Source organism: Oryx dammah, unplaced genomic scaffold, assembly GCF_014754425.2.
Source record: "Oryx dammah isolate SB20612 unplaced genomic scaffold, SCBI_Odam_1.1 HiC_scaffold_10, whole genome shotgun sequence".
NCBI classification, from domain to species: domain Eukaryota; kingdom Metazoa; phylum Chordata; class Mammalia; order Artiodactyla; family Bovidae; genus Oryx; species Oryx dammah.
Window position 1 is genome coordinate 53,212,913 of NW_024070194.1, and position 26,150 is coordinate 53,239,062.

A 26,150-nucleotide genomic window follows, 5' to 3' on the forward strand; every position below is an offset into this window, starting at 1 on the left:
CTTCCTAACATCTTGCTTAACCACACATTATTTTTTTTAGACGTCTTCCAATAAATATTGTTATCACATACATACATAAATAGTAGTCCTAAGTACTTTCATTTCTGGCGCCCAAATTCTTTTTTTGGAAAAAGAAAATGCAAATATGTTCAGGTATCTATGTTGGTGCTTTTTAAACTCGAGTTGACCAGAGGAGTATCTTGTATACATTATTTGAGTGATAGCATTTCAGAGAAGAAATAGCTGTGGTAGTGAAGAATCTCTAAAATTCAGTAATCTGGTCTAATCTCATTAAACTTGATTGTATAACAAGGCCATCTGGTAGATGCATAGTCCAGACTCTGTAGGGTGGAAAAGGTTTCGTTGAGAAACAGAAATCTTACCGGCAATAAAAACTGAAGGTAAACATGGGCTGAGTGCCAAGACTATCGTTGTTTTGCTCTGGCCCCTAATACACAAGATTATATCATGGAGCCATCTCAGACAATTATACCGAATGACATAAAATGACCTATCATATGTCATATTTTAACGAATGCTGTGTGTGTGTGCATATGTGTGTGAGAATGTGAGCAAACACCCAAGCAAACTTACATGCAAGAAGAAATGAAAGGATGGCTTTAACCAAAGGGAATAATGAATTTTAATCAAACCCTGAGCTCCTTGAAATTGATTTGTAGTTTGAACTAAATTCAATCTTACAAAGTTTATTTTTACTTCTCAAAGTGCTACTCAAGGTTTTATGAAAAGCAAAACATTGTGTTCTTCTTGAGCAAGATTTTCATAATTTCATTATAAATATATTAGATATTAGAACATTATGTTTCTTGTAAAATAGCTTATAAATTTAGATTAAATTAATTAAATCAAGTGAAAGTACTTGGATTTCAATCCAGCAGTGTAGACGTAAAAATGAATAGACAAATGAAAGACTTGAGTTCTAGAACGAAGACTTTAGTAACTCAGTGCCTCTGGGTCTTACTCTCCACACCTGAAAGTGATGTGGAATGCTTATGCAAGGGTCTTTATAAACTCTAAAATCTGATTCTGTAATCCAAAGGCTAGACTTACTGACTTCCAGATTTCTCTGCAATATTGAGTAGATTATTAAGGACCCATCTTTGAAAAAAATCATTTAATAAAATCATACAAGATTTTTCCTTAACTTTTTCTTAAAAATAATTTTTGACTGGCAGACAAGTTGAAAAAACAGTACAGAGAGTCCTTCACTCAGCCTCCCTTCATATTAGCATCTTGTATAACTACCAAGATGTGATCACCTAGAGCCAGACATCGAGAAGCCTGGCGGGTTACGGTCCATGGGGTCACAAAGAATTGGACACAACTGAAGTGACTTAGCACACAGGTAACTATAGTTGGCAGTTTTGAAAAGTATGACTAGACATTTTGAAGAATGTCCTTGAATATAAGTTTGCTTGATGTTTGCTCATGATTAGACTGAGGTTCTGTATTTTTAGCAAACGTGCATATGCGTGCATGCGTGAGTGCGTGCGTGCGTGCGTGTGTGTGTGTGTGTCATGCGTGCGCATGCTCAGTCATGTCTGACTCTTTGCAACCCCATGGACTGTAGCCTGCCAGGTGCCTCTGTCCATGGAATTTTCTGTGAGAATATTGGAGTGGGCTGCCATTTCCTCTTCCAGGGGATCTTCCTGACCTAGAGATCGAATACACGTCTCTTACATTTCCTGCACTGGCAGGTGGATTCTCCACCACTGAACCACCTGGGAAGCCCATTTTTGGAAAGAATACCACAAAAATGTGATGCCCTTCCCAGTGTATCCCAGCAGAAGGCACACGATGTCTGTTGTCCTTTTGCATTCTGACCACTTGTTTGCAGTGATGTCTATCAACCAGGTTTCCCACTGTAAAGTTAGTTTTTCCCTTTGCATAATAATTACTTTTGGCGAAATACCATGAGACTATGCAAATATCCTATTTTTCATTGTACATTTGCCCACTAATCTTAGCATTCATTGCTGATGCTCGCCTACAACCATTACTATTATTGCATTGTGATTTTCTGTTTCCATCATACCTTCTACACTTATTAATTGAAATTCTAATATAATAAAAAGACATCTTTTATTTATTTATTCCATTTTTAAAATATCTGTGTTAACTTTTATATATTTTATTTCATGGGCTATAATCCGTTACTGTATTTATTTTGGTTGCTTGAATTGTCCTATATTTGGCCATTAGTAACTCCATCCAGTTGGTTCCTGTGTTCTTCACCATTTCCCATTCTTTTATGAGCATCTTCCTTACTTTCTGATAACATAAGATACTGCAAGCTCATTTTTCATTTTCCCTGGAATCAACCATTCTTCAAAGAGCTCTAGTTCTTTTTATTGAAGAATGGTATCTAGAAACCAAGGTCTGGATACTAGGTGTTCTTATGGCTTAAGGGTGTCAAGATAAGACTTGTAATGCACTGAATGCTAGAGATTGCCATATTCCCATACATTATACTAAATTTCAAACCTTGAATATTAACTTGAAATCAACAACTTACATTTTTATTTTTCAACCTGTATCTTGTAAGTTAGCATTTTTGCATTTGTCAACAACAGGTATTTTGGCAATGTTAATATTATTCAGCTAATATTGAGAACAGCTCCTAGTTTTCATTTTAAATATGATAATAGAATATTTTCTGATTATATGGTGGCTTAGAGGTAAAGAATCCATCTGCTAATACAGAGATGCAGAAGCCATGGCTTTTTTTATATTGCTTTTTAGTATGTTCTATAATTCCTTTGATAGCCAGGCATGATGTACTGGGTAAAAGGAACTGCTGTAAATAGACCTTTACTAATATGGTGGTAGGTTTTGCCCAGGAGTTGGGGCAGGTGATGTTTTATGGTGTGTGATTAGATCTGTCTTTTTTCCTGTATAATTTTTAACTAAAGTTTTTCAAAATAATTTGTAGATGTTATAATACTTTATTTTTTTTAATTGGGGTATAATTGTTTTAAAATGCTGTGCTAGATTCTGCTGCACAATGAAGTGAATCAGCTATACGTATATACACATACATCTCATCCCTCTTCCCAATATCTGCTGAATCACCAAGAAAGCAAGAGAGTTCCAGAAAAACATCTATTTCTGCTTTATTGACTATGCCAAAGCCTTTGACTGTGTGGATCACAATAAACTGTGGAAAATTCTGAAAGAGATGGGAATACCAGACCACCTGACCTGCCTCTTGAGAAACCTATATGCAGGTCAGGAAGCAACAGTTAGAACTGGACATGGAACAACAGACTGGTTCCAAATAGGAAAAGGAGTATGTCAAGGCTGTATATTGTCACCTGCTTATTTAACTTATATGCAGAATACATCATGAGAAACGCTGGGCTGGATAAAGCACAAGCTGGACTCAAGATTGCTGGGAGAAATGTCAATAACCTCAGATATGCAGATGATACCACCCTTATGGCAGAAACTGAAGAAGAACTAAAAAGCCTCTTGATGAAAGTGAAAGAGGAGAGTGAAAAAGTTGGCTTAAAGCTCAACATTTGGAAAACAAAGATCATGACATCCAGTCCCATCACTTCATGGCAAATAGATGGGGAAACAGTGGCTGACTTAATTTTGGGGGCTCCAAAATCACTGCAGATGGTGGCTGCAGCCATGAAATTAAAAGATGCTTACTCCTTGGAAGGAAAATTATGACTAACCTAGACAGCATATTAAAAAGCAGAGACATCACTTTGTCAACAAAGGCTCGTCTAGTCAAGGTTATGGTTTTTCCAGTAGTCACATATGGATGTGAGAGTTGGACTCTAATTAAAGCTGAAGGCAGAAGTATTGATGCTTTTGAACTGTGGTGTTGGAGAAGACTCTTGAGAGTCCCTTGGACTGCAAGGAGATCCAACCAGTCCATCCTAAAGGAGATCAGTCCTGGTTGTTCATTGGAAGGACTGAGGTTGAAGCTGGAACTCCAGTACTTTGGCCACCTGATGTGAAGAGCTGACTCATTTGAAAAGACCCTGATGCTGGGAAAGATTGAAGGCAGGAGGAGCAGGGGATGACAGAGGATGAGATGGTTGGATGGCATCACCAACTCAATGGACATGAGTTTGGGTAAACTCCGAGAGTTGGTGATGGACAGGGAGGCCTGGTGTGCTGTGGTTCATGGGGTCGCAAAGAGTTGGACACGACTGAGTGACTGAACTGAACAGCCCTCTTGGACCTCCCTCCCACCAACCCCTTATCCAGCCACTCTAGGTCAGCACAGAGTGCTGAGCTGAGGTCCCTGCACTATACATCAGACTCCCACGAGCTGTCTGAGCTCTCAGTCTTTTAGTGAGCCTATTCTTCTGGACTGTGAGCTTCACAGATGCTTCTGAGTTGAGACAGGATGGCTAAAGTGGGCTGAAGTTGGGTATTTCCCTTCCTCCAGGTTAGACTTTGATAATACCCCAGTTATCTCTGGTTGACTACCTTCTCCTGGAAGACCTTTTTAGGGAGAATAGAGTGCTCTGGTATATTTCTAATTGGTTTCTTCTCTCCTCCCCTCTGCCAGAGGCAGGAGGAAACTGTTTTCTGATGTTCACTGTGAAGATACAGGAGAAAAAACTTACAAACATGGCCCTGCCCCCACCCCCTAGTGACTGGACCTCTGGATGGTTTAATTCTCAGTGTTGTCCACACTGAGCTGCCTGCACTTCACCAATACAGTCTGGGTTTCCCTGCCCCCTGCTCTGGTTCCCATGGAGGCTGCTGCTCTGAGAAGTTATGTTTCTCTGCATTTGCCTGAGAGTCTCTCCAATGTGGAGGCAGCACTGTGCCCTGTGACCTCACTGCTCTTATGGATCTAAGAAGAGTTGTTGATTTTTCAGTTTGTTCAGCATTTTACTTGCTCAGATGGAGCAGTGACTTCCAAGCTTTTTACACGCTAGACCAGAAACCAAAAGTTGGACAGTTTAAATCCCAACTGACTACTTTCCAAGCATTCAATTGTAGGAGCTGGCTTCTTTCTGAAACCCAAGGCACCATTAATAAGGCAGGATATCATGTATCCTTGATCTTTGTTTAAGTGTTTAGTTAATAAAAACTCTGTGGCCAGCCATGGCTCCTTTTTTTTAAGAGGGGTGGGGTGAGTAGGAGTAAGTTCTCTTGCAGTTAGAATCTCTCCTTATTTCTGACTTCCCAGTGTCTGTTCTTCATATAAGTCATTTTTAAATTTATGAATATATATGATTTAACACCTGTAGTTTAGTGTCATTCGCTGAAGCATCCCTTCTATCTTTGCACATCCAGGATATCTTCCCGGGAGTTCACTTCCCACTTAGGAACCCAGTTCAAATGTCACCTCCTCGGAAACCCTCTCCCAACTCTTGTCCTTCCTCTAAAAACACTTCTCTCAGATTGAAATGACTTCAATACTCCTGCCTGGAAAATCCCTTGAATGGAGGAGCCTGGTAGGCTGTAGTCCATGGGGTTGCTGAGGGTCAGACACAACTGAACGACTTCACTTTCACTTTTCAGTTTCATGCATTGGAGAAGGAAATGGCAACCCTCTCCAGTGTTCTTGCCTGGAGAATCCCAGGGACGGGGGAGCCTGGTAGGTTACCGTCTATGGGGTCACACAGAGTCAGACATGACTGAAGTGACTTAGCAGCAGCAGCAGATTGAAATGACACATTTTTTGTGGTCTTTTGATAAATGCTTCTTTTGCCCCTCGAGACTGTCCCCTTTATTAGTTGAGGGCAAGCCCTGGATTTAACTTTTCTTGTTATGGAAGCCTAGTACCCCAAGCGTGGCTGGCACTGGAGGCAGCTAGTAAATGTTTGTTGAATGAATGAATGAATACATGAATAAATGAATGAATAAACCCATTTCCTCATAGCCACATACATTGGCATATAAACTCTTCCCTCATCTCTTTACCTGGCAACTATCTTATAACTCTAAGTCCAGTGAGCTATCTTATTCTTGTGTAAAATAAGAATAGATGTGGGACAGAAAGACAATTACCATATGATATCACTTATATGTGGAATCTAAAATATGACACAAATGAAGTTATCTATGAAACAGAAACAGGCTCACAGAGCTAGAGAATGGAGTTATGGTTGCCAGGGGGGAGAGGGATGGGGGAAGGATGGACTGGGAGTTTGGGATTAGCAGATGCAAACTATTATATATAGGATGGATGAACAACAGGCGGCTTAGTGTACAACAGAGGGAACTGCATTCAGTATCCTGTGATTAAACCATAATAGAAAGAATACGAAAAAAGAATGTTTATATCTGTTTAGCTAAATCACTTCCTTGGGCTTCCCAGGTGGCTCAGTGATAAAGAATCCACCTGCCAATGCAAGAGACATGGGTTCAGTCCCTTAGTTGGGAAGATCCCCTGGAAAAGGAAATGGCAACCTACTCCAGTATTCTTGCCTGGGAAATCCCATGAACAGAGGAGCCTGGCCGGCTACAATCCATGGGGTGGCAAAGGAGTCTGACATGACTTAGCAACCAAACAACAGAAATTAATGCAACATTGTTAATCAGCTATATTTCAATAAAATTTAAGAAATAGATATGGAAGTCAAGATGGTGATGATCCTTTAAATAAACTTGGGCTTCTTCTCCTAGGATTATGGGAGGTGCCACTCAAGATGGTGCACTTATTCTTGGCAAGCAGAACCCTTGACCTTAATTCTATGAGCCCTGGGCATTTCAGTGCCAGATTTGTAGACCAAGAGAACCAGTATCCAGCTTGATAGATATAGCACCAATAACATATGGGAGTCAGGGGGGCCCATATTCTCATTTCTTCACCCATCATTTTCAGCTCTGTAACCCTGCATGTATATCTCTGAACTTAGCTTTTCTAGCCTTAAAAGGAGGGTCATCAGAGCAATGCCCTATGGCTCAAGATTGTTGTGAAGACAACTTGCAAACCATAAAGAACTCTACACAGTCAATATATGTTATTTCTTAACCTCACCCACTAAAGAGAGGTGAGAGGGACCCGAAAGAAGCTCTAATGCTGAGATTCAGAAGCTCTAATGCTTTGCACCAGACCTAGCCCTGTGCCTTAAGGCAATGACTCAGGTAACATTCCTAGAGCTTCCTTCCTATGAGAGGAGGGCGAGTCATTTCCAAGATAACTAACACAGCAGCAAAATCCTCTCTAGTATTTCCAATCTGCAACCCCTGCAATTTCCAGGCTGCAAGGGGCTTCTCTTCTAATCTCTAGAACCAGAGAAGCTCCTCACACTCTTCTTTCTGTATATGGCCATCATCTTTTATTTTTTGCTCACATTTTTCTGGGGTGACACTAGTAATAGCCACTTTCCTAAAAACTACCAACCTTAATAGAGTTTCATGAGAGCTTGAGTGTACAACAGAATGCGTGGGGCCTGGCCAGCATTCTGGCTAAATTGTGATTAGGTGAAGCTCATTTGAGGGGTGATCAGCCCCTCTCATCTCCAGCTTTCTTTTCTTTCTATCCATAACAGCTCCTCTACATCAGCTGCAGAAGCTGACACTATTTCCTCTTCTCAAATGGGCAGTGGAGAAGGATCTAACATCCTTGTTCCCATCCAAATATAAATGATGGGTGTCGGGGTGAGCTGGGGGAGGAGAGTAGGTTGCACCCAGGGACTGGGATCCAGTGAGTGCTGGCCCGCATCTTTAACAAGCCCCCGTGGAGAGCTGACTGATAGACTATCGGTACTCGAAAATGTGTCAGTTTGCTCACTGCTGAATCCTTGGCAGCTGGGACAGGACTTGGCTCATGCTGGGAGTTCAATCACAAGTTGCTGAATGAGGGTGTTCAGCAGAGGGAACTGCGATACATATCTTTTCTTCCTCTCCTCCCTCTCTGGCAACTCTATAAATTTGTATCTTAGTGTATCAGTTTTCTTGGGCTGCCATAACAAAGTACCATACAGTGGATGGCTCAAACAACAAAAATAATACCTTGCGTTTCTGGAGACTACCAGTTCAAGTTTGAGATGTGGGCAGGAGTAGTTTCTCCTGAGGCCTTTTTCTTTGGTTTGTAGACAGCATTTTGTTTTTGTGTCTACAGGTTGTCATTTCTCTGTGTGTGTTTGTGTCCAAATTTCCTCCTTTTACAGGACAGCAGCCAGATGAAATGAGGGTCCACTCGAATGACCTCACTTTAACTTACCTCTTTAAAGACAGTTCAGTTCAATTCAGTCACTCAGTTGTGTCCAAATTGCAGCACGCCAGGCCTCCCTGTCCATCACCATCTCCTGGAGTTCACTCAGACTCATGTCCATCGAGTTGGTGATGCCATCCAGCCATCTCACCCTCTGTCGTCCCCTTTTCTTCCTGCCCCCAATCCTTCCCAGCATCAGACTCTTTTCCAATGAGTCAACTCTTCGCATGAGGTGGCCAAAGTTCTGGAGTTTCAGCTTTAGCATCATTCCTCCCAAAGAACACCCAGGGCTGATCTCTTTTAGGATGGACTGGTTGGATCTCCTTGCAGTCCAAGGGACTCTCAAGAGCCTTCTCCAACACCACAGTTCAAAAGCATCACTTCTTCGGCACTCAGCTTTCTTCACAGTCCAACTCTCACATCCACACATGACCACTGGAAAAACCACAGCCTGGACTAGACGGACCTTTTCTCTAAATAGAGTCACATTCTAAGGTACCAGAGATTAAGACTTCAACGTCAAACTTTGCGGGGTGGGGAGATGCAATTCAGTTCATAACACTTAGCAGACTTTTAACGTCCCACACGGTTTTTAATCATAAGATTTTCTCTGTCAGGGTGGATATGAGAGTAGTGTCTTAACGGGACAGTGAAACCAGCAGGACCTCCTGGGGCTCCTGGCCGTGAAAGCGTTTCTTTGTCCCCCTGTTTCTTGTTTGTAGGGAATAGACTTCACCCTCCACTACCTACCCTGAGTTCCAAAGGGCAGGTTCAAACAGTTGTTGATCAGGGAAGGGAGGAGATCCAGAGACAAGGGAGGAGCAGCCAAGAAACAATAGTGCAGCCTTGGGGCAGGGTCCTCATTCCACCTCAAGGGATATACACAGCAATATCTTTGAGGTCTTCAACAGAACTAAAACCCCCAGCATTTAGAAAGTGTTCATTCATGAAGCATTCTTATTTATAGAGAAGGTCACAGTTTGATAATCTCTAGAACCAGAGAAGCTCCTCAGGAGACCACCTGAGGCCGGATTAAAGGACTGCAGGTCGGAACACCTGCATTCTTATCAGCAACCCCACCCTTGAACCATCCTCCCCCCCCCCCCGCCACTCCTCCCCTGCCCGGTTGGGACACAGTTTTGAATGGCATGAGCCCCTGTGTCCCCCTTTGTCTGGCAGAGCAATAAAATTATGGTGTTCAGAGGCTGAGTTTTCAACATCAATACCAGACTCTTTTGGAGACTGTGAAATCATTCCCAATAGGCAGCCACTTTATAAATGAGAATGGTCCTAAAGAAATAAACTTTTCTCCAAAACGGTTTTAGCGACTGACTGGCCAGTACACATATTATAAGTGTGACCACAACAGGATAAAGTGAAATGCCTTTGATCCAGTGACACGGACCACAACTAGCAAAGCATCAATCGGTGGTGGAGAAAGGGCAAGGCTTACAGCCACAGGATGCTAATAACATGTAGAAAACGATTTCCGTAAGGCAGACTCATCATTTGATAGTTCACTTTTATTTTTGTGGGATTTTTTTTTTAAAGAAAATAAACTCTCAGTAAATTAGAATGTTGCAACCTAATACCACAGTCCAGCTCATAAATGTTTTCCTTCAGAGTTCATTTGGAAGTGTTTCAGACAGATTGTTAGGATTATTACTTTCTGGGATAAAATCATGCATTTTTTTTTCAAACATTTCTTCCTCTACTCGTAACCCTCCTCTCAGTAATGTTTTGCATGTTGCAATAAAAAAGCAAGAAAAAAAATCTGTCTATTTTTAGATGAACACATTTGCCAAACTCAAGGAGACTTATCTAAATGCCTGCTTCCCACAGACATGGACTGTTTTTCCAGTGCCAAACTCATAAGCCAATTTTTAACCCGCTTAAGAGTCAACATGGCCATGTTTCCACCCATCATTTTACACATTAAGCCCATCATTTTACACATTATCTTTAATCCCATCAATTTTCTTAAAATCATCCTTGTATGAAAGTGAGCCGATCCTGGGTGGGTCCACCCTCATTCATCTTTAAAATGCTGCAGGAAGGGGCTTAACAGAGATGGAGCCAAGACGGTGATGAGGAGTGTCTGGAGGAGATGCTGTGGGCTATGAGCATTGGCAATGCCAAGACAGGAGCCAGAAGTCTATGGATGATGAGCTCAGGGAGCTGAGTCTTAGAGGTGGGCCAGTGGGATGTCCAAGTCTGGTTGAACCAGGGAGAAAGCCAAACACTGTTCCATAAAGGAAGCGAGATGAGACACAAACCGTGCAGAAGCCCAGCTGACTCAAGAGACAAAAGACAGTCCTGGATTGTATATCAGAGCTGAGAAAGTGGTCTCACGTGACCCCCAACAAATTCTGCTGAGCTCTTGGCTCTCTTGTCTGGAGAACCTTGAAGACTTCTGCAGACTGTGAGCAATCAAGAGCAAATTGTCCAAAGTCGATAGGAAGCCAGTGGCAAAGTGAACTGGAATTTACAATTCCTAAATTTTTACCCTCTATTCAGAAATTTTTCACTTGAAATTGAACACTGCATTTAAAAGAGGACTTTAAAGACATTATAGAGATTCAACAAGAGACAGTTTACAAATCAAAGTCAGCCTATAGGTACAAAAACCTGTACACAAATGTTTATAGTGACTTTCCAAAAATTGGAAACAATGCAAATTTTCCTTAGCCAGGGATGGATAAACAAACCATGAGCGAGTGAAATACAGCTCAGCAATAAAAATGAATGAATTACTGACACGTGCAAGATCATGGATGAATCTCAAATGAACTAAGCTCAGTGAAAGAAGCCAATTCCAAAAGGCTACAACTATTGGTACAGCCACTATGGAAAACTCAAAAAGCTGAAAATAGAGTTGCCATATGATCCAGCAGTCCCACCCCTGGGCATATACCCAGACAAAACTATAATTCAAAAAGATACATTCTCCCTTATGTTCATTGTAGCACTTTTTACAGTAGCCAAGACATGAAAGCAACCTAAATGTCCATCAACATACGAATGGGTAATGAAAATGTGGTATTTGTGTGTGTCTGTGTACACGCACACACTGGAATATTATTCAGCCATAAAAAGACTGAAATAATGCTATTTGCAGCAACATGAATGGACCTAGAGATTATGATACTTAGTGAAGTCAGAAAGGCAAATACCATATGATATCACTTATATGTAGACTGTAAAATCTGACACAAATGGACTTATCTATAAAACAGAAATAGACTCACAGACACACAGACAGACTTCTAGTTGTCAAGGTCAGGGGGAAGGTTGGGGAGGGATGAATTGGGAGTTTTGGATTAACAGATGTAAACTATTGTATAGATAATGAATAAATAACAAGATCCTACTGTATAGCACCTGAATTATATTCAATAACCTGTAATAAACCATAGTGAAAAAGAATATGAAGAAGAGTGTGTGTGTGTGTATATATATATATATACACATACATATAAGAATCACTTTGCTGTACAGTAGACATTAATATAACATTGTAAGTTATACTTCCATAAAATAAATTTAAAAAAAATAAAAGGCCATATAAGGTGAAAAAAGGGCTACTTGCTGTATACCTCCATCTATGCAACATTCTGGAAAGCAGAATAGAGGATCAAGAGGCTAAGAAGGGAGTGGGGGCAGGCTTGACAGGAATGTGCAGGGGAACATTTGGGGATGATAGAGTTGTTCTATATCTTTGTTGTGTTGGTAGTTCATGACCAGATGAATTTATAAAAGCTCTAAAGTAGTATATATTTTTTTAATTTTATGGAGTATAGTTGATTTACAATGTTGTATTAGTTTCAGGTGTCAGCAAAATGATTCAGTTATACATATATAGATATATATATATGCCTTTTTTAAAGATTCTTTTCTCATGCCTCCCTCTCATAGGGAAGACCTGGGTTTGATCCCTGGGTCAGAAAGATTCCCTGAAGAATGGAATGGCTACCCACTCCAGTATCCTTGCCTAGAGAATTCCATGGACAGAGGAGCCTAGTGGGCCAATAACCCACTATTACAGTTCATGGGTCGCAAAGAGTCGTACACACACACAGGCCTTTGGAGAGTACTGAGTAGAGTTCCCTGGGCTATATAGTAGTTTCTTCATAATTATCTATATAAAGTGGTGTGTATATGTCAATCCCAATCTCCCAATTTATGCCCACTCCTCCCTTACCCTGGTAACAAAAAACAAGTTTGCTTTCTACATCTTAACTCTTATTTCTGTTTTGTAGATGTTTCTTTTGTACCCCCCCTTTTAAGAGTCCACATATTAGAATGCTTTTCAAGGCTGACATTTACTTTATGTAAAAACATCTGAATTTTAAGATTTTTTTTTTTAAGAGAGAAAAATAGCCTGTAGCTATGTTCCTGGGAAGCACTGGGATGAAAATAGGTAACAGCCAGACTGCCTCTTTAAAACTTGGCCTGGCCACTTACTTTATTTAGCTTCTCTGAACCTTATTTTCCCTATTTTAAAATGAGGATAATTATGGTATCTACCTCAGAGGATTGTCATAACAAAGAAATGCATATAATTAAAATGTTTAGAAAGTTAGCTTTTATTTGATATGTCTCTGCACATTGTCCAGTTTATCCTCAGGATAAATTCAAAGAAGTGTAAATTCTGGGTCAAACATTTGCATTGTTACAGATAGATAGTGTTAATCACTCAGTTGTGTCTGATTCTTTGTGACCCCATGGACTACAGCCCACCAGGCTCCAATGTCCATGGGATTATCCAGGCAAGAATACTGGAATGGGTAGCCATTCCCTTCTCCAGGGGATCTTCCTGACCCAGGGATTGAACCCAGGTCTCTTGCATTGCAGGCAGATTCTTTGCCATTTGAGCCATAATTGACATAGCACCTTCTAAGAAAATTGTGCCAATTTATATTCCCTCCAACGGAGGATACATGTGTTTCTGATCCTCTTCTATTGTGCCTAATACTACACTTTTCAAACTTCAGAAGTAAAAAATGATATCTCATTGTTTCTTCCATTTGAAATTCTTTGATGATGAATGAGGTTGAACATCTTTTCCTGTATTTATTGGTCATAGCTATTTATTTTTATGTGAATTGCCTATTTATTACCTTTTATTGAAATTAAAAGATGTTTACTCCTTGGAATAAAAGTTATGACCAACCTAGATAACATATTAAAAAGCAGAGACATTACTTTGCCAACAAAGGTCTGTCTAGTCAAGGCTATGGTTTTTCCAGTGGTCATGTATGGATGTGAGAGTTGGACTGTGAAGAAAGTTGAGCGCTGAAGAATTGATGCTTTTGAACTGTGATGCTAGAGAAGACTCTTGTGAGTTCCTTGGACTGCAAGGAGATCCAACCAGTCCATCCTAAAGGAGACCAGTCCTGGGTTTTCATTGGAAGGACAGATGCTGAGGCTGAAACTCCAATACTTTGGCCACCTCATGTGAAGAGTTGACTCATCGGAAAAGACTCTGATGCTGGGAGGTATTGAGGGCAGGCGGAGAAGAGGACAACATAGAATGAGATGGCTGAATGGCATCACCGACTTGATGCACATGAGTTTGGGTGAACTCCAGGAGTTGATGATGGACAGGGAGGCCTGGTATGCTGTGATTCATGGGGTCACAAAGAGTCGGACACGACTGAGCGATTGAGCGACAGAACTGAACTGACTGATTGGACTATTTATAGTTTTATTGGCTTCCCTCGTGGCTCAGATGGTAAAGAATCTGCCTGCCATGCAGAAGACCAGGTTCAATCCCTGGGTTGAGAAGATCCCCTAGAGAAGGGAATGGCAACACACTCTAGTATTCTTGCCTGGAGAAATCCATGAACAGAGGCACCTTGTAGGCTGTAGTCTGTGGGGTTGCAAAGAGTAGGACACGACTGAGCTACTAACACATACTACTCATAGTTTTATTATTAACGTGTATGAGTCTGTCATAAAATAGGGTTATTAATAATTAACATTTATATTTTCATAGGTGCCCGACATTCTTCAGAGCATTGACAAATATTCCCATCTGATCAGGGGGCTTCATTGTAAACATCTACCACTATTTCTTTCACTTACCTTTAGAACTTGAATTTTTTAACGTTTCAATTTTAAAATTCCTTGGTGATTTCTACATTTGGGGGGTTGTGTTTAGGCATGGGGCCTTCTCTTTGGAAGGGAACTTTTCATACAACTCCTAGTTTTTCATTCCCATGTTTCTCATTCATTTGGAAGCTCTTTATGGCAGTTCTCACTATCCAGAATTATTCTGAAATAATAAATGTCTTTTAACTCCAAGATTTTAAAGGAGGTGTTTGGTGGGATTTTGAGCAAGAGATTTCAGAATGTGTATATTTCTTAGGAAGATGGGAGAGTTAGAAGTAGGAAGAAAGAAAGTAGCAGAGAAGGTGGCTCACAACTGATGATGCTCTGGGGACCGGGGAATTGTCCCTCCATGTAACACCTCTGGGAGATTTTCTCATCTAATCCTGTCCACACTCTTCCTGTTATCTTCCCCTTCCCTCTGTCCCCCATCTCAGAAGTTTCCATTCTCTCTTTCTGCCCCCTGCCCACCTGGGCCCAGACTTCAAATCCACACTCAAAACAACACTGATGTTTTCCTATTGAACTTCTTCTAATTCTAAAATTTCCTTTGGAGATTAATGAAATCAGACCCTATAGTCCCAGCACCACTTTAAAGACTTGGCTCTTTACTGCTTTCTTGTTTAAAAACAACAATTTTGGAGAAATAAAATACAAAATAGAGGTGTAATATGTCTCCTATGACCTCACATTTTTTAGGGTTATTTTTTCTTGCCAACTGATCCTGCATTCATGCTAATGTCTCCTTTCTTTATCCTTAAAAGTACTTGGTTCCATCAAAAACCAAAAGGAAAATAAACTCTGTTTCTCCGGCAGTGTGAGGTGATAAAAAAGGACTCTAGCATTTTTAGAACCGTTTTTGATTAAGGGGAAAGAACCAATTTTAGTTGCCAAGTGTTTCTTCAAGGGGGAATAAAAGGCTAAATGTCTTTGCAAAAAGAAAGGAAAAGGTTTTTGTTTGTTTGTTTTCAGAATATGCTTTTAAGAAGTTTCAATAAGAAAGGAAAATAGATAAACACTAGATAAAGGTATAAGATCTGTTGTCTCAAAGTGAGGGGAAAAAGTCCACTGAGTTATGACCCAGTTATTAATTGCATAATCAGTTACTGGATTATGCAAACACTAGCACCAAAATTTGTCAAAAGGTTACACTGAAATTCCTTGGGATTAACATAAACACACCACTCTATATAAGGTAGGTAACCATCAAAGGCCTACTGTATAGCACAGGGAACTCTACTCAATATTTTGTGAGAACTGAGATGAGAAAAAAATCTAAAAAAAGAATGAATAGGTATATGTATAATTGAATCACTGCTGTACATTTGAAACTAACACAACACTAAATCAACTATACACCAATAAATAAAAAGTTTTTAAAAAAACAGTAAAAATCCTGAAGGGAAGGAAGAAATTCCTAAGTGTGACAGAATTATGCAAAAAGAAATTTTTAATTGGGCGTCTATATATATATATATTCACACATATATAAACAAGTATGTATATACATATATAGATACATCCATAAACACAAACATAAATATCGGTGTGTATATATATTCAGAACATATCTATAATATCATATGTATATTTGGAAATCACATAATACTTATCAAAACAAGTCACATATTTTGGAAAGACAGATTAGTTAGAAACACAGATGAGCAGATCCATTCTCCTCCCCTAGAGAAATCTGATAATTTTAAGACCCTGAGCACAGATGCTTCTGACCTTTTTCAGCAGGCACAATACCAAGGTGGTGTCTCAGAAGACAAGCATACTTTAGTCGTAGATAACTGTTTTCTCAGCCTCTGAATAACTGTGGCCACATTCTCATGAAAAAAAATAATAAAATCATGGCCTGTTTTGCCAGTTACTTGAGTTTTCCCGAGTAGGAAAATTCCCACCCTGAGGCCTAGGAATCAAAGTTCCCAAAGAAAAAGTGCTCCTGCCCCTGATGGTCAGGAGTGTGACTCTCAGTCTCTCCTCTATAGTGACAATCTGATCATGATGCAAGCTCTGAAGTGTGTGTGTGTGTGTCTCCCAACACTTTTAAGTGCACATGCAAAAATTCAGCAGAATTATAGTTGACATTAGCATGTCTTAATAATGGTTCCATTTCCTTCATCTCTCTCTTTTTCAGTATATTATCTCATGATTACTTTTCCTCCCATTTCATAGGAGGATAAAGTCCCTGCCCTGTTTCTGACACTATGCCTGGTGCTGTGGATGCAAAGATTCTTTCTTTCCTTCTTTATTTCAGCCCCTACCATTCCATAAAATCTTTGTGATATGCAAACCCGAAGAAAGATTCCTGCCCTGGAAGAGCTTACAGTCTTTTTTTCTTGGTCATTTCCAAAGAGTCAATGCTTACAATTTGTCTGTTATTTATAGTGTCCAATCTCAAGATATAAACATTTCACCTTATTTGGAGACAAAAACAAAGTGCATGATCCCTTGGAATCACTTTTTGTAATGGAACTTTCCTGTCTGATGTTGTCAATAGACGCAGATCAGACCGAGTGCCACCTGTACTACACTTGTCTAAATATTGGAGTTCAGATTACACAGGAAGAACAGAGTCCCTGTTTCTTCAAATCAGTAGCTCTTTTTCCTCTGACATAGCAAAAATGCACTGTTGTGCAGGGAGAGACAAACGTCAACAGAAAAAAACGTGAAAATCATTGAAAATGGTGAAATTCTGATATGTTTTCAAAACTAGTAGACTTAGAAACTTTGCTTGCTGACTTTATAGATTTGAACCCTTGGAAAAGAGTGTTTTATTCCATGAGTCATAGATACTCAAGTTATAGCCCTTGACTTACTGTCTTCCTTAATCTCACAGACGGAGCTCTTTTCAATAGTTCCCAACCTTTCTGGCACCAGGGACTGGTATCATGGAGGAAACTTTTTCCACATACCAGGAGTGGGGGCAGGGATGACTTGGGGATGGTTCAGGAGGCTTATATTTATTGTATACTTTATTTCTATTATTATTATTACATCAGCTCCACCTCAGACCATCAGGCATTAGGTCCTGGAGGTTGGGGACCCCTATAGATGATCTTCATTTGACTTGTTGAACGTTGTTGTTATTTAGTCACTCAATCTTGTCTGACCATTTGAGATCCCATGAACAACAGCACGCCAGGTTCCTTTATCCATAGAATTCTCCAGGCTAGAATACTGGTTGCTGCTACTGCTGCTAAGTTGCTTCAGTTGTGTCCAACTCTGTGTGACCCCATAGATGGCAGCCCACCAGGCTCCCCCATCCCTGAGATTCTCCAGACAAGAACACTGGAGTGGGTTGCCATTTCCTTCTCCAATGCATGAAAGTGAAAAGTGAGAGTGAAGTTGCTCAGCCGGGTCTGACTCTTCGCGATCCCATGGACTGCAGCCTACCAGGCTCCTCCATCCATGGGATTTTCCAGGCAAGAGTACTGGAGTGGGGTGCCATTGCCTTCTCCAGAGTGGGTTGCTATTTCCTTCTCCAATTAAACATTAGCATCAGCTCAGTTCAGTCGCTCAGTCGTGTCTGACTGTTTGTGACCCCGTGAATCCCAGCACGCCAGGCCTCCCTGTTCATCACCAACTCTCAGATTTCACTCAGATTCATGTCCATCAAGTCAGTGATGCCATCCAGCCATCTCATCCTCTGTCGTCCCCTTCTCTTCCTGCCCCCAATCCCTCCCAGCATCAAAGTCTTTTCCAATAAGTCAACTCTTTGCATGAGGTGGCCCAAGTACTGGAGTTTCAGCTTTAGCATCATTCCTTCCAAAGAAATCCCAGGGCTGATCTCCTTCAGAATGGACTGGTTGGATTTCCTTGCAGTCCAAGGGACTCTCAAGAGTCTTCTCCAACACCACAGTTCAAAAGCATCAATTCTTCGGCACTCAGCCTTCTTCACAGTCCAACTCTCACATCCATACATGACTACTGGAAAAACCATAGCCTTGACTAGACGGACCTTAGTCGGCAAAGTAATGTCTCTGCTTTTGAATATTAGCATGCACATCTTTTAAACCATGGATCTTTGGAGTCCAGTCCTGATAGTCCAGTCTATCATCTGAATCCAATGCTGTGTCTATATAACAAGAAACTTTCACCTTTTTAAATTAAAGTACAGTTGATTTACAATATTGTGTTAGTTTCAGCTATACAGCCAAGTGACTCAGTTATATGGATGTATATATATGTTCTGATTATTTTCCTTTATAGTTCATTCAAAAATGTTTAATATGGTTCCCTGTGCTATACAGTATATTCTTATCTATTTTATGTATAATGATGTATATCTGTTAATCCCACACTACTAATTTATTCCTCCCCCTTTCCTTTCCCCTTTGATAATAAGATGTTTATTTCCTATGTCTGTAAGCCTATTTCTGTTTTGTATATACATTCATGTGTATAATTTTTTAGATATCAGTAAGATCATATAATATTTATCTTTCTCTGACTTCACTCAGTATAATCAACTTGTCCATCCATGTTGCTGCAAATGGCAATATTTCATTTTTTTAATGACCAACTAATAGTCCTGTGTGTATGTGTTCTGTGTATCTATCTTCTTTACCCATTCATCTGTTGATGGACACTTACATTTCTTCTATGTAACCGGAGATATTTTGACTGATTTTAATCCTGAAGATATGAGTCTATTTTTAAAAAACAAACAAACAAACATTTTTCACAAGAATTATTGTCTATGGTTGGGTTCTTTAAGAGCAGACATTAAATATTAGAAAACAAGTAGTTTATTTGAGGAATAACCCCCAGAAATCATTGCTAAGGAAGTAGGGAAGAGAGATGCGAAAAGGAAAGATTATTATCATGCGGCTGACTGGGTGGGCAACTAGGGCTTTGTCTCACTGGGGAAGTCTGGAGACAGGAAGCACATGCCTCAGAGTCACCCTAAGAAAGAAGCCTTGCTAGCTCGTGGACCTAGCTATCCATCCAGTCCCCATCCGTCATGGGCTGAGGGTAATGCCCTGGCCCAGCCAAGAGAAGCCCCTAGAGAAGAATCATAGTTGCTTGCAGTCTGACCAGTTCCTTTGTCTGGAAAGGTGAATGCCAAGGGCATGTGGTTACAAACCATTTTCCTGTACAAACTCCATTAAACCAATTTAATTCCTTGATTGGTTTTCCATATGGCATGGCCAAAAATTTTCCCCATCTTTTTTTCTTTTCATTTTCACCTCAGTTCTACTGGAATTAACCAATTATGGTTTCAGCTACTGTAAGTTTTCTTCTGTGGCTGTTAATTCTGCCAAGTCCAATTTTCCCATCTCTGCATCTAAATTTTACTTTGCAGATATAACCATGATCATTTTCATTTGTGCTTGATTGCACCTCCTGAGAAAAAATAAGCATCATACATGAGATTAAGAAAAATGGAGAGTTCTGCCTGTGTGTTAGCCAATCACTGAGATTGTTGTGAACATTCCTCCTCAAAGAGTCTAAGGACTCTGTTGCCCAGTCCTGCTGTAACCCAGCTTCACCTCTTCTGTATGTGTGTGAAAGTGAAATTATCTCAGTCATGTCTGACTCTCTGCGACTCATCAGTGAATTTATATGTAAGCCTGCTCCCTAAGCCTCAAATTCCTCTTCTGCCAAAACATAGATGTAGAGAACAAACGTATGGATACCAAGCAGGGAATGTAGGGGGGAGGAGTGGATTGGAAGACTGGGATTGATATGTATATACTCTATATATAAAATAGAAAACTAGTAAGAAACTATTGTATAGCACATGGCATTCTACTCAATACTCTGTGCTGATTTAAATGGGAAGGGAATCCAAAAAGAGGAGATATATGTGTACATACGGTTGATTCACTTTGTTGTACAGGAGAAACTGACATGACATGGTAAAGCAACTCTACTGCAACAAAATAAATACAAACAAAAAGCAAATTCCTCTTCTGCAAAATTGTGCTAAGAAGAAAGACTTTTTAACTTGCTAGGAATCAGTTCAAGTAAATTCGTTAAAAGGATTCCTGGCCTAGAATATGTGTTCAATATGTGTTATTGATTATTTGCATTGTTGTTGTTATTTAATATTATTATAGTTTCCCTGCTTATCCATGGGGGCATTTCCAGGACTCTCAGTGGATGCCTGAAACCTCGGAGAGTACTGAACCCTCTAGATACTATGTTTTTTCCCTATACATAAAGATGAATTTATTAATTAGGTACAGAGATGAACAACAATAACTAAGAATACAGTAGAACAATTATAACTATATACTATAATAAAAGTTAGGTGAATCTGGTCTCTCTCACTCAAAACATCTTATTGTACAAATTCAATGTTTTTTCAGTCTTAGCTAATTACTTCTCACCTACTGTGGTTTTAACTTTTGCAGCTTGTGGTGTGACCACAAAACTCGCATGAGTTTTTTTTCCTTCTTCACAGTTTCACATATATAAGATTTGTTCTTACTGTAGATTTTAGCAGCTTTAGCGTAGGATTTTGTTTCTTACTAAGTGGAGAATGTTCACCTTTTCACTTAAAGGAATCACTGAGGGCTTCTCTTTAGCACATTTTAATTGCTAGCATCACTCCTTTTTAATTTTTTTTTGGTCATGCCCTGCAGCATGCAGGATCTTAGTTCCCTTGACCAGGGACCGAACCCACACTCCCTGCATTGGAAGCATGGAGTATTAACCACTGGAACACTAAGGAAGTCCCTAGCATCACTCCTCTCGCAGTTTAGTGCCATTATTAAGTAAAATAAGTGTCACTTGAAGAAGCACTGGGACACCAAGTTGGCTACTAAGCGACTACGGATAGGACATGCTGGACCAAGAGGTCATTCACATCCCAGGCAGGATAGCGTGAGATTTCATGATGCTGCTCAGAACAGCATGCAGTTTAAAAGTCTGATGATGAGTTGTTTATTTCTGGAATTTTCCACTTAATATTTTCAGACTGTGGTTGACCACAGGTAACTGAAACCAAAGAAGCAAAACCATTAATAAGGAGAGACTGTTATAATGATATGTCAGTTATTTCATATACTACCAGTCACTCTGCCAAAACCATACTCGCCACCCACATATTTGTAAGAGCAGAAGGCTGAGGTAAGATGGCAGCCAAAATGCTCTACTTCACTGGTAAAACACTTGCCTTATAGGATTGTTGCTGATAGGGGGATGATAAAACAGTATGTGTGATGAGCCTGGTACATAGTAGGCACTTAGCATATGCTTCCCTCCCCCTTTTTTCTATTTATTTATTTAGTTGCAGCATGTGGGATCTAGTTCCCAGACCAGAGATTGAACCCAGGCCACATGCATTGGGAGTACAGAATCTTAGCCACTGGACCACCAGGGAAGTCCTTTTTTCTTTCTAAATTAGTTTTTCATTGCAGTATAGTTGCTTTACAGTCTTATGTTAGTTTCTACTGTATAGCAAAATGAATCAGACATACATATATCCCTTCCCTTTTGGACTTCCTTCCCATTCAGGTCATCACTATGATCTTATTTACAAATCAGAAATAGAGACACAGGTGCTTCTTCCCTTATGATTTAAGGTGTGCGCCTTGGGTCTGGAGGATATGGCATTATGACGAGTATCTGAAGCATTTCCAGAAGGCTGGCCTTCCTGAGTCCAGTAGGGTTGGAGATCTGTTGATTTATGTGTCATATTGAGTTACAGTGAAGTTCCTGTATCTTTTCCAAAATGCCGTAAGAAAGCCGTGATTTGCTGTTCTTGTTTGTATGACTCTCATTCTGCAATCGGCATGTCAGGTTGCTGTCTGTGCTATTTATAATTAATTATGAGTTTTGATCAATTCTATAAAATTTGTGCTTCTATTTTGTGTTTTTTTTTTTTTAGATTTAATTGTGGGTGCATTTGGAACAGGAAAAGTAGCAGTTTACAGGTATGTGGTTGATGGTCTGCAAATGTTCTTTTTTTTATTATAATATATTAACTTCAGGTGTATGACATTCAATATTTGTATATATTGCAAAATGATTACCATGATAAGTCTCGTTAATTACATCCATCACCACATAGTTACAACTTTTTTTGGCCTGTGATAAGAACTTGTAAGATCTACCCTCTTAGCAACTTTTCAATATACTGTATATATAACAATAACATGGTATTATTAACTATAAGCACCATGCTATATGACTTATCTTATAAATAATAAATCCCCAGGCAATGGCACCCCACTCCAGCACTCTTGCCTGGAAAATCCCACGGATGGAGGAGCCTGGTGGGCCGCAGTCCATGGGGTCGCTAAGAGTTGGACATGACTGAGTGACTTCACTGTCACTTTTCACTTTCATGCATTGGAGAAGGAAATGGCAACCCACTCCAGTGTTCTTGCCTGGAGAATCCCAGGGACGGGGGAGCCTCGTGGGCTGCCGTCTGTGAGGTCGCACAGAGTCGGACACGACTGAAGCAACTTAGCAGCAGCAGCAGCACAACTTACTTATAACTAGATGTTTGTACTTGTGACCACTTTCACCTACTTCCATCACCCCCTCTCACTGCCATCTCTGGCAACCACCAATCTGTTTCCTGTATCTATATGTTCATCTTGTGATTTTGATTTTTGTTTTTAGATTGTACATGTGAGATCATATGATATTTGTCTTTTTCTGAATTTTTCACTAAGCATAATACTCTCAACGTCCTTCTATGTTGTCACAAAAGGCAAGATTTCCCTTTCTGTGGCTGAATAGTATTCTGTTGAATATGTATACCACATTGTCTTTATTTCTTCATTGATGGACACATTCTTCTAGTTGTTTCAGATTCATTTCCTCTTTGTTTTTAGTTTTGCCTTAAAGAGTATATCCCAATTATTTATTTTGTAGAACATTTAGATGCTCTTTTTAAAGTTTGCAGGAATATTTTCCCCTCAGTATTTTTCCCTTTCTTTCAACCTTTCTGTTTTTGTTCTCATATCTCATGACCAAACTTCCAGTCTCTACTAACATAATGTTAAATAAGATATGAATCTTAGTGGAACTTACAAAATGACACACCTTTTAGATGGCCCTCCATTTAAATACTTCTCTTTGCTTTTGAAATGCATTAAAATGTACTTATAGATAAGGAAGGTGGGGTGGGGGAATGGTATTATGTACCCTGGCCTCTGTAATCAAGTGTGGACACTAAATTAGGGAATAGAAATACTATCCAAGAATCGGTAGTCTCCAAAAGCAAGCATTGAACAATTCAAATATGACAGATCTGGATTTTAAAATACCTAGGCATTGCACCTCTAATCCAATTTGACTGTTTTTCTAATAAAAATAATGTGCTGTGAAGAGACAGACATGCATACAAGGAGAAGACCATGTGAAGATTGGAGTTAGGCTGTCACAAGTGAAGAACTTTCACAAGCTAGGAGAGACCCCTGAATGAATCCTTCCTTAGAGCTTTCAGATAAAACATGCTTCTCCTGATCCTTTGGTGTCAATAAATTTGTGTTGCTTAAAAAAAAAAAAAAGAAAAACCTGGCCATTCCAGACACTCACCCATTTGTAATCTTGGACAAGTTTCTATAACTTTCTGAGCCTCAGATTTTTTTTTTTCATATGTCAAATGGGCATAATACTTACATTATAAAGTTATTTTGTTAAAAGGATTGAGACTCTGCATGTAAAGTACACAGAATAATAAGTAACCAGTAGGCAGTGATCGAAAATTGAGATTGTTTTCTTGTTTAAAAAAGTGTTACAGGAATGTAAGACACCAGGTTAGTGTGTATCGAAAGGCAGAGAGCTGACCCAGGTGTTCTGGGCACATGACCTAGCACAAACCTAGGTCAACTCCCCGAGGGATTCTAAAGTTGGTTTCCTCAAGGAGGTAGGATTATCTCCATCAGTACTAAGACATCCTCAGAGGGCTGATGTATACCAGCCACTCTCCATTTCAGGGAGTAGAGAATCAGGTGATTGGAATGTTCAAAGTACAGGAAGGATTGGGGCTGTGTTTGTGGCTATGAAGCAGCACCACTTGGAGGCTCCCTGGTCCCTGGGATTCTCCAGGCAAGAACACTGGAGTGGGTTGCCATTTTCTTCTCCAATGCATGGAACTGAAAAGTGAAAGTGAAGTCGCTCAGTCGTGTCTGACTCTTAGTGACCTCATGGACTGCAGCCTACCAGGCTCCTCCATCCATGGGATTTTCCAGGCAAGAGGCACTTGGAGCTGATGGAGTGCAATTGACTCGTGGTCCAGCCACTATGCTCTGAATCTACATTTGCAACAAGGCCCTGTTTCCCATAAATGGCTCCCAGTCGATTACTGGACACAATAGGGATACAAACATAGGCCCACCTGGAGCTCCACAAACAGGCAACTTTGGCTTAAAACCCTCCTCCCCGAGTGTCCCAGCTGGAGCTTCTTTCCAGGTTGCCTTTTCTTTCCTTGTTCATTCCCAGGGACCAGACCTACATCACACTCTTGACTCCTAGCCTCCTCTCTCCCCTTTTTCCTTCATAGGTATTTACCTTAATATATGTCTTGTGTGTCTAATCCTGTCTAACATGCTTTTCCAAGGACTGGAGCTCACACAATATTGAAAATAAAAATCACCTAACAGCATACAGATAGTATAAAGGAGTTCAGGAAAATTCCCACTAGGCACCATTATGGTAATCACGAAATCCTTTACAGCAGTGCCCTAAACAACACATTGCCCCATGGCCCAGCCCTCCCACCTGTCAGAGGAAAACTTAAGCAGCATAGCATCATCTCACATTGTCATCTGGAGATCTGGGTCTCAGCTCTCCTGTCTTGGCACCAAGCTTTAAAAATTTGCCCTGTTCTCTTTCCCAGTGATTTACTTTCTTGTCTGGTTTATCCTCACCTGGGTGGTTGGAATTGAGTTTACTCTGTATTAGTCCCTCCCCTCCAGCTTGGCCGCACAACAGAATCACCTGGAGGGTGTGTTTGACATTCCAGTACCTGGCCTTGACCCCCAGGGGTTCTGATTCAATTCATCTGTGATGAGCCTGGGTCTGGTTTCTGTTTTAAAGCTGTTGGCTGCTTCTGTTGTGCAATCAGGATTTGAGAACCACTGCTCTGTATGAAGCACAGAATGAGTCCACCCACCCTCATGGGTTTAGGTCAATCTGCAAAGCTTGGCTAGAAAATTGCCAATTAACATTTAAAAATCCCCACTGGCTATCTATTTTACATATGGTAGTGTGTATGTTTGCATATTACTCTCTCCATTTGTCCCACCTTCTCCTTCCCACTGTGTCCACAAGTGTATTCTCTATGTCTGCATCTCCATTGCTACCCTGCAAATAGGTTCATCGGTACCATCTTTCTAGAGTCCATATACATGCGTTCACATATGATACTTGTTTTTATCTGACTTTTAAGTCAGGGAGCTCAAACTGGTGCTCTGTGACAACCTAGAGAGGTGAGATGGGGTGGGAGGTTGAAGGGAGGTTCAAGAGGGAGGGTACACATATATTCCTATGGCTTGATTCATGCTGATGTATGGCAGAAACCAACACAATATTGTAAAGCCATTATCCTTCAATTAAAAGTAAGTAAAAATTTTTTTAAAGTAAAAAAATAACAAAGCAAAAAACATTTAAAAGTCCCTATCCAGGGACTTCCTGGGTGGTCCAGTGGCTAAGACTCCACGCTACCAACGCAGGGAACCCAGGTTCAATCCCTGGTCTGGGAACTAGATCCCACATGGCACAACTAAGACCTGGCACCTCCAAATAAATAAAATAAAAATTCAAGTACTTACAGATGTGACGCAAGTGACTATAGGATGATGTATTTCTTCATATTCAGATGTGAATGTGGATAGACTACCAGATCCCAGGGAAGTATTTCATAGCCATGTCACCAAAATACTGTGAGCACTCCATAGACAGAGCAGGT

General features: G+C 40.2%; 1 protein-coding gene across 1 annotated transcript in view; it reads left to right on the plus strand.

Moving 5' to 3' along the window:
* The window catches only part of ITGA8 (integrin subunit alpha 8), a 193,442-nt gene that overhangs the window by 70,833 nt on the left and 96,459 nt on the right, over positions 1 to 26,150 (plus strand). The window contains exon 14 of the mRNA XM_040248977.1: positions 22,116 to 22,161. Coding sequence (XP_040104911.1) covers positions 22,116 to 22,161 — 46 coding nt within the window. The remainder of the gene's footprint in view (positions 1 to 22,115; positions 22,162 to 26,150) is intronic.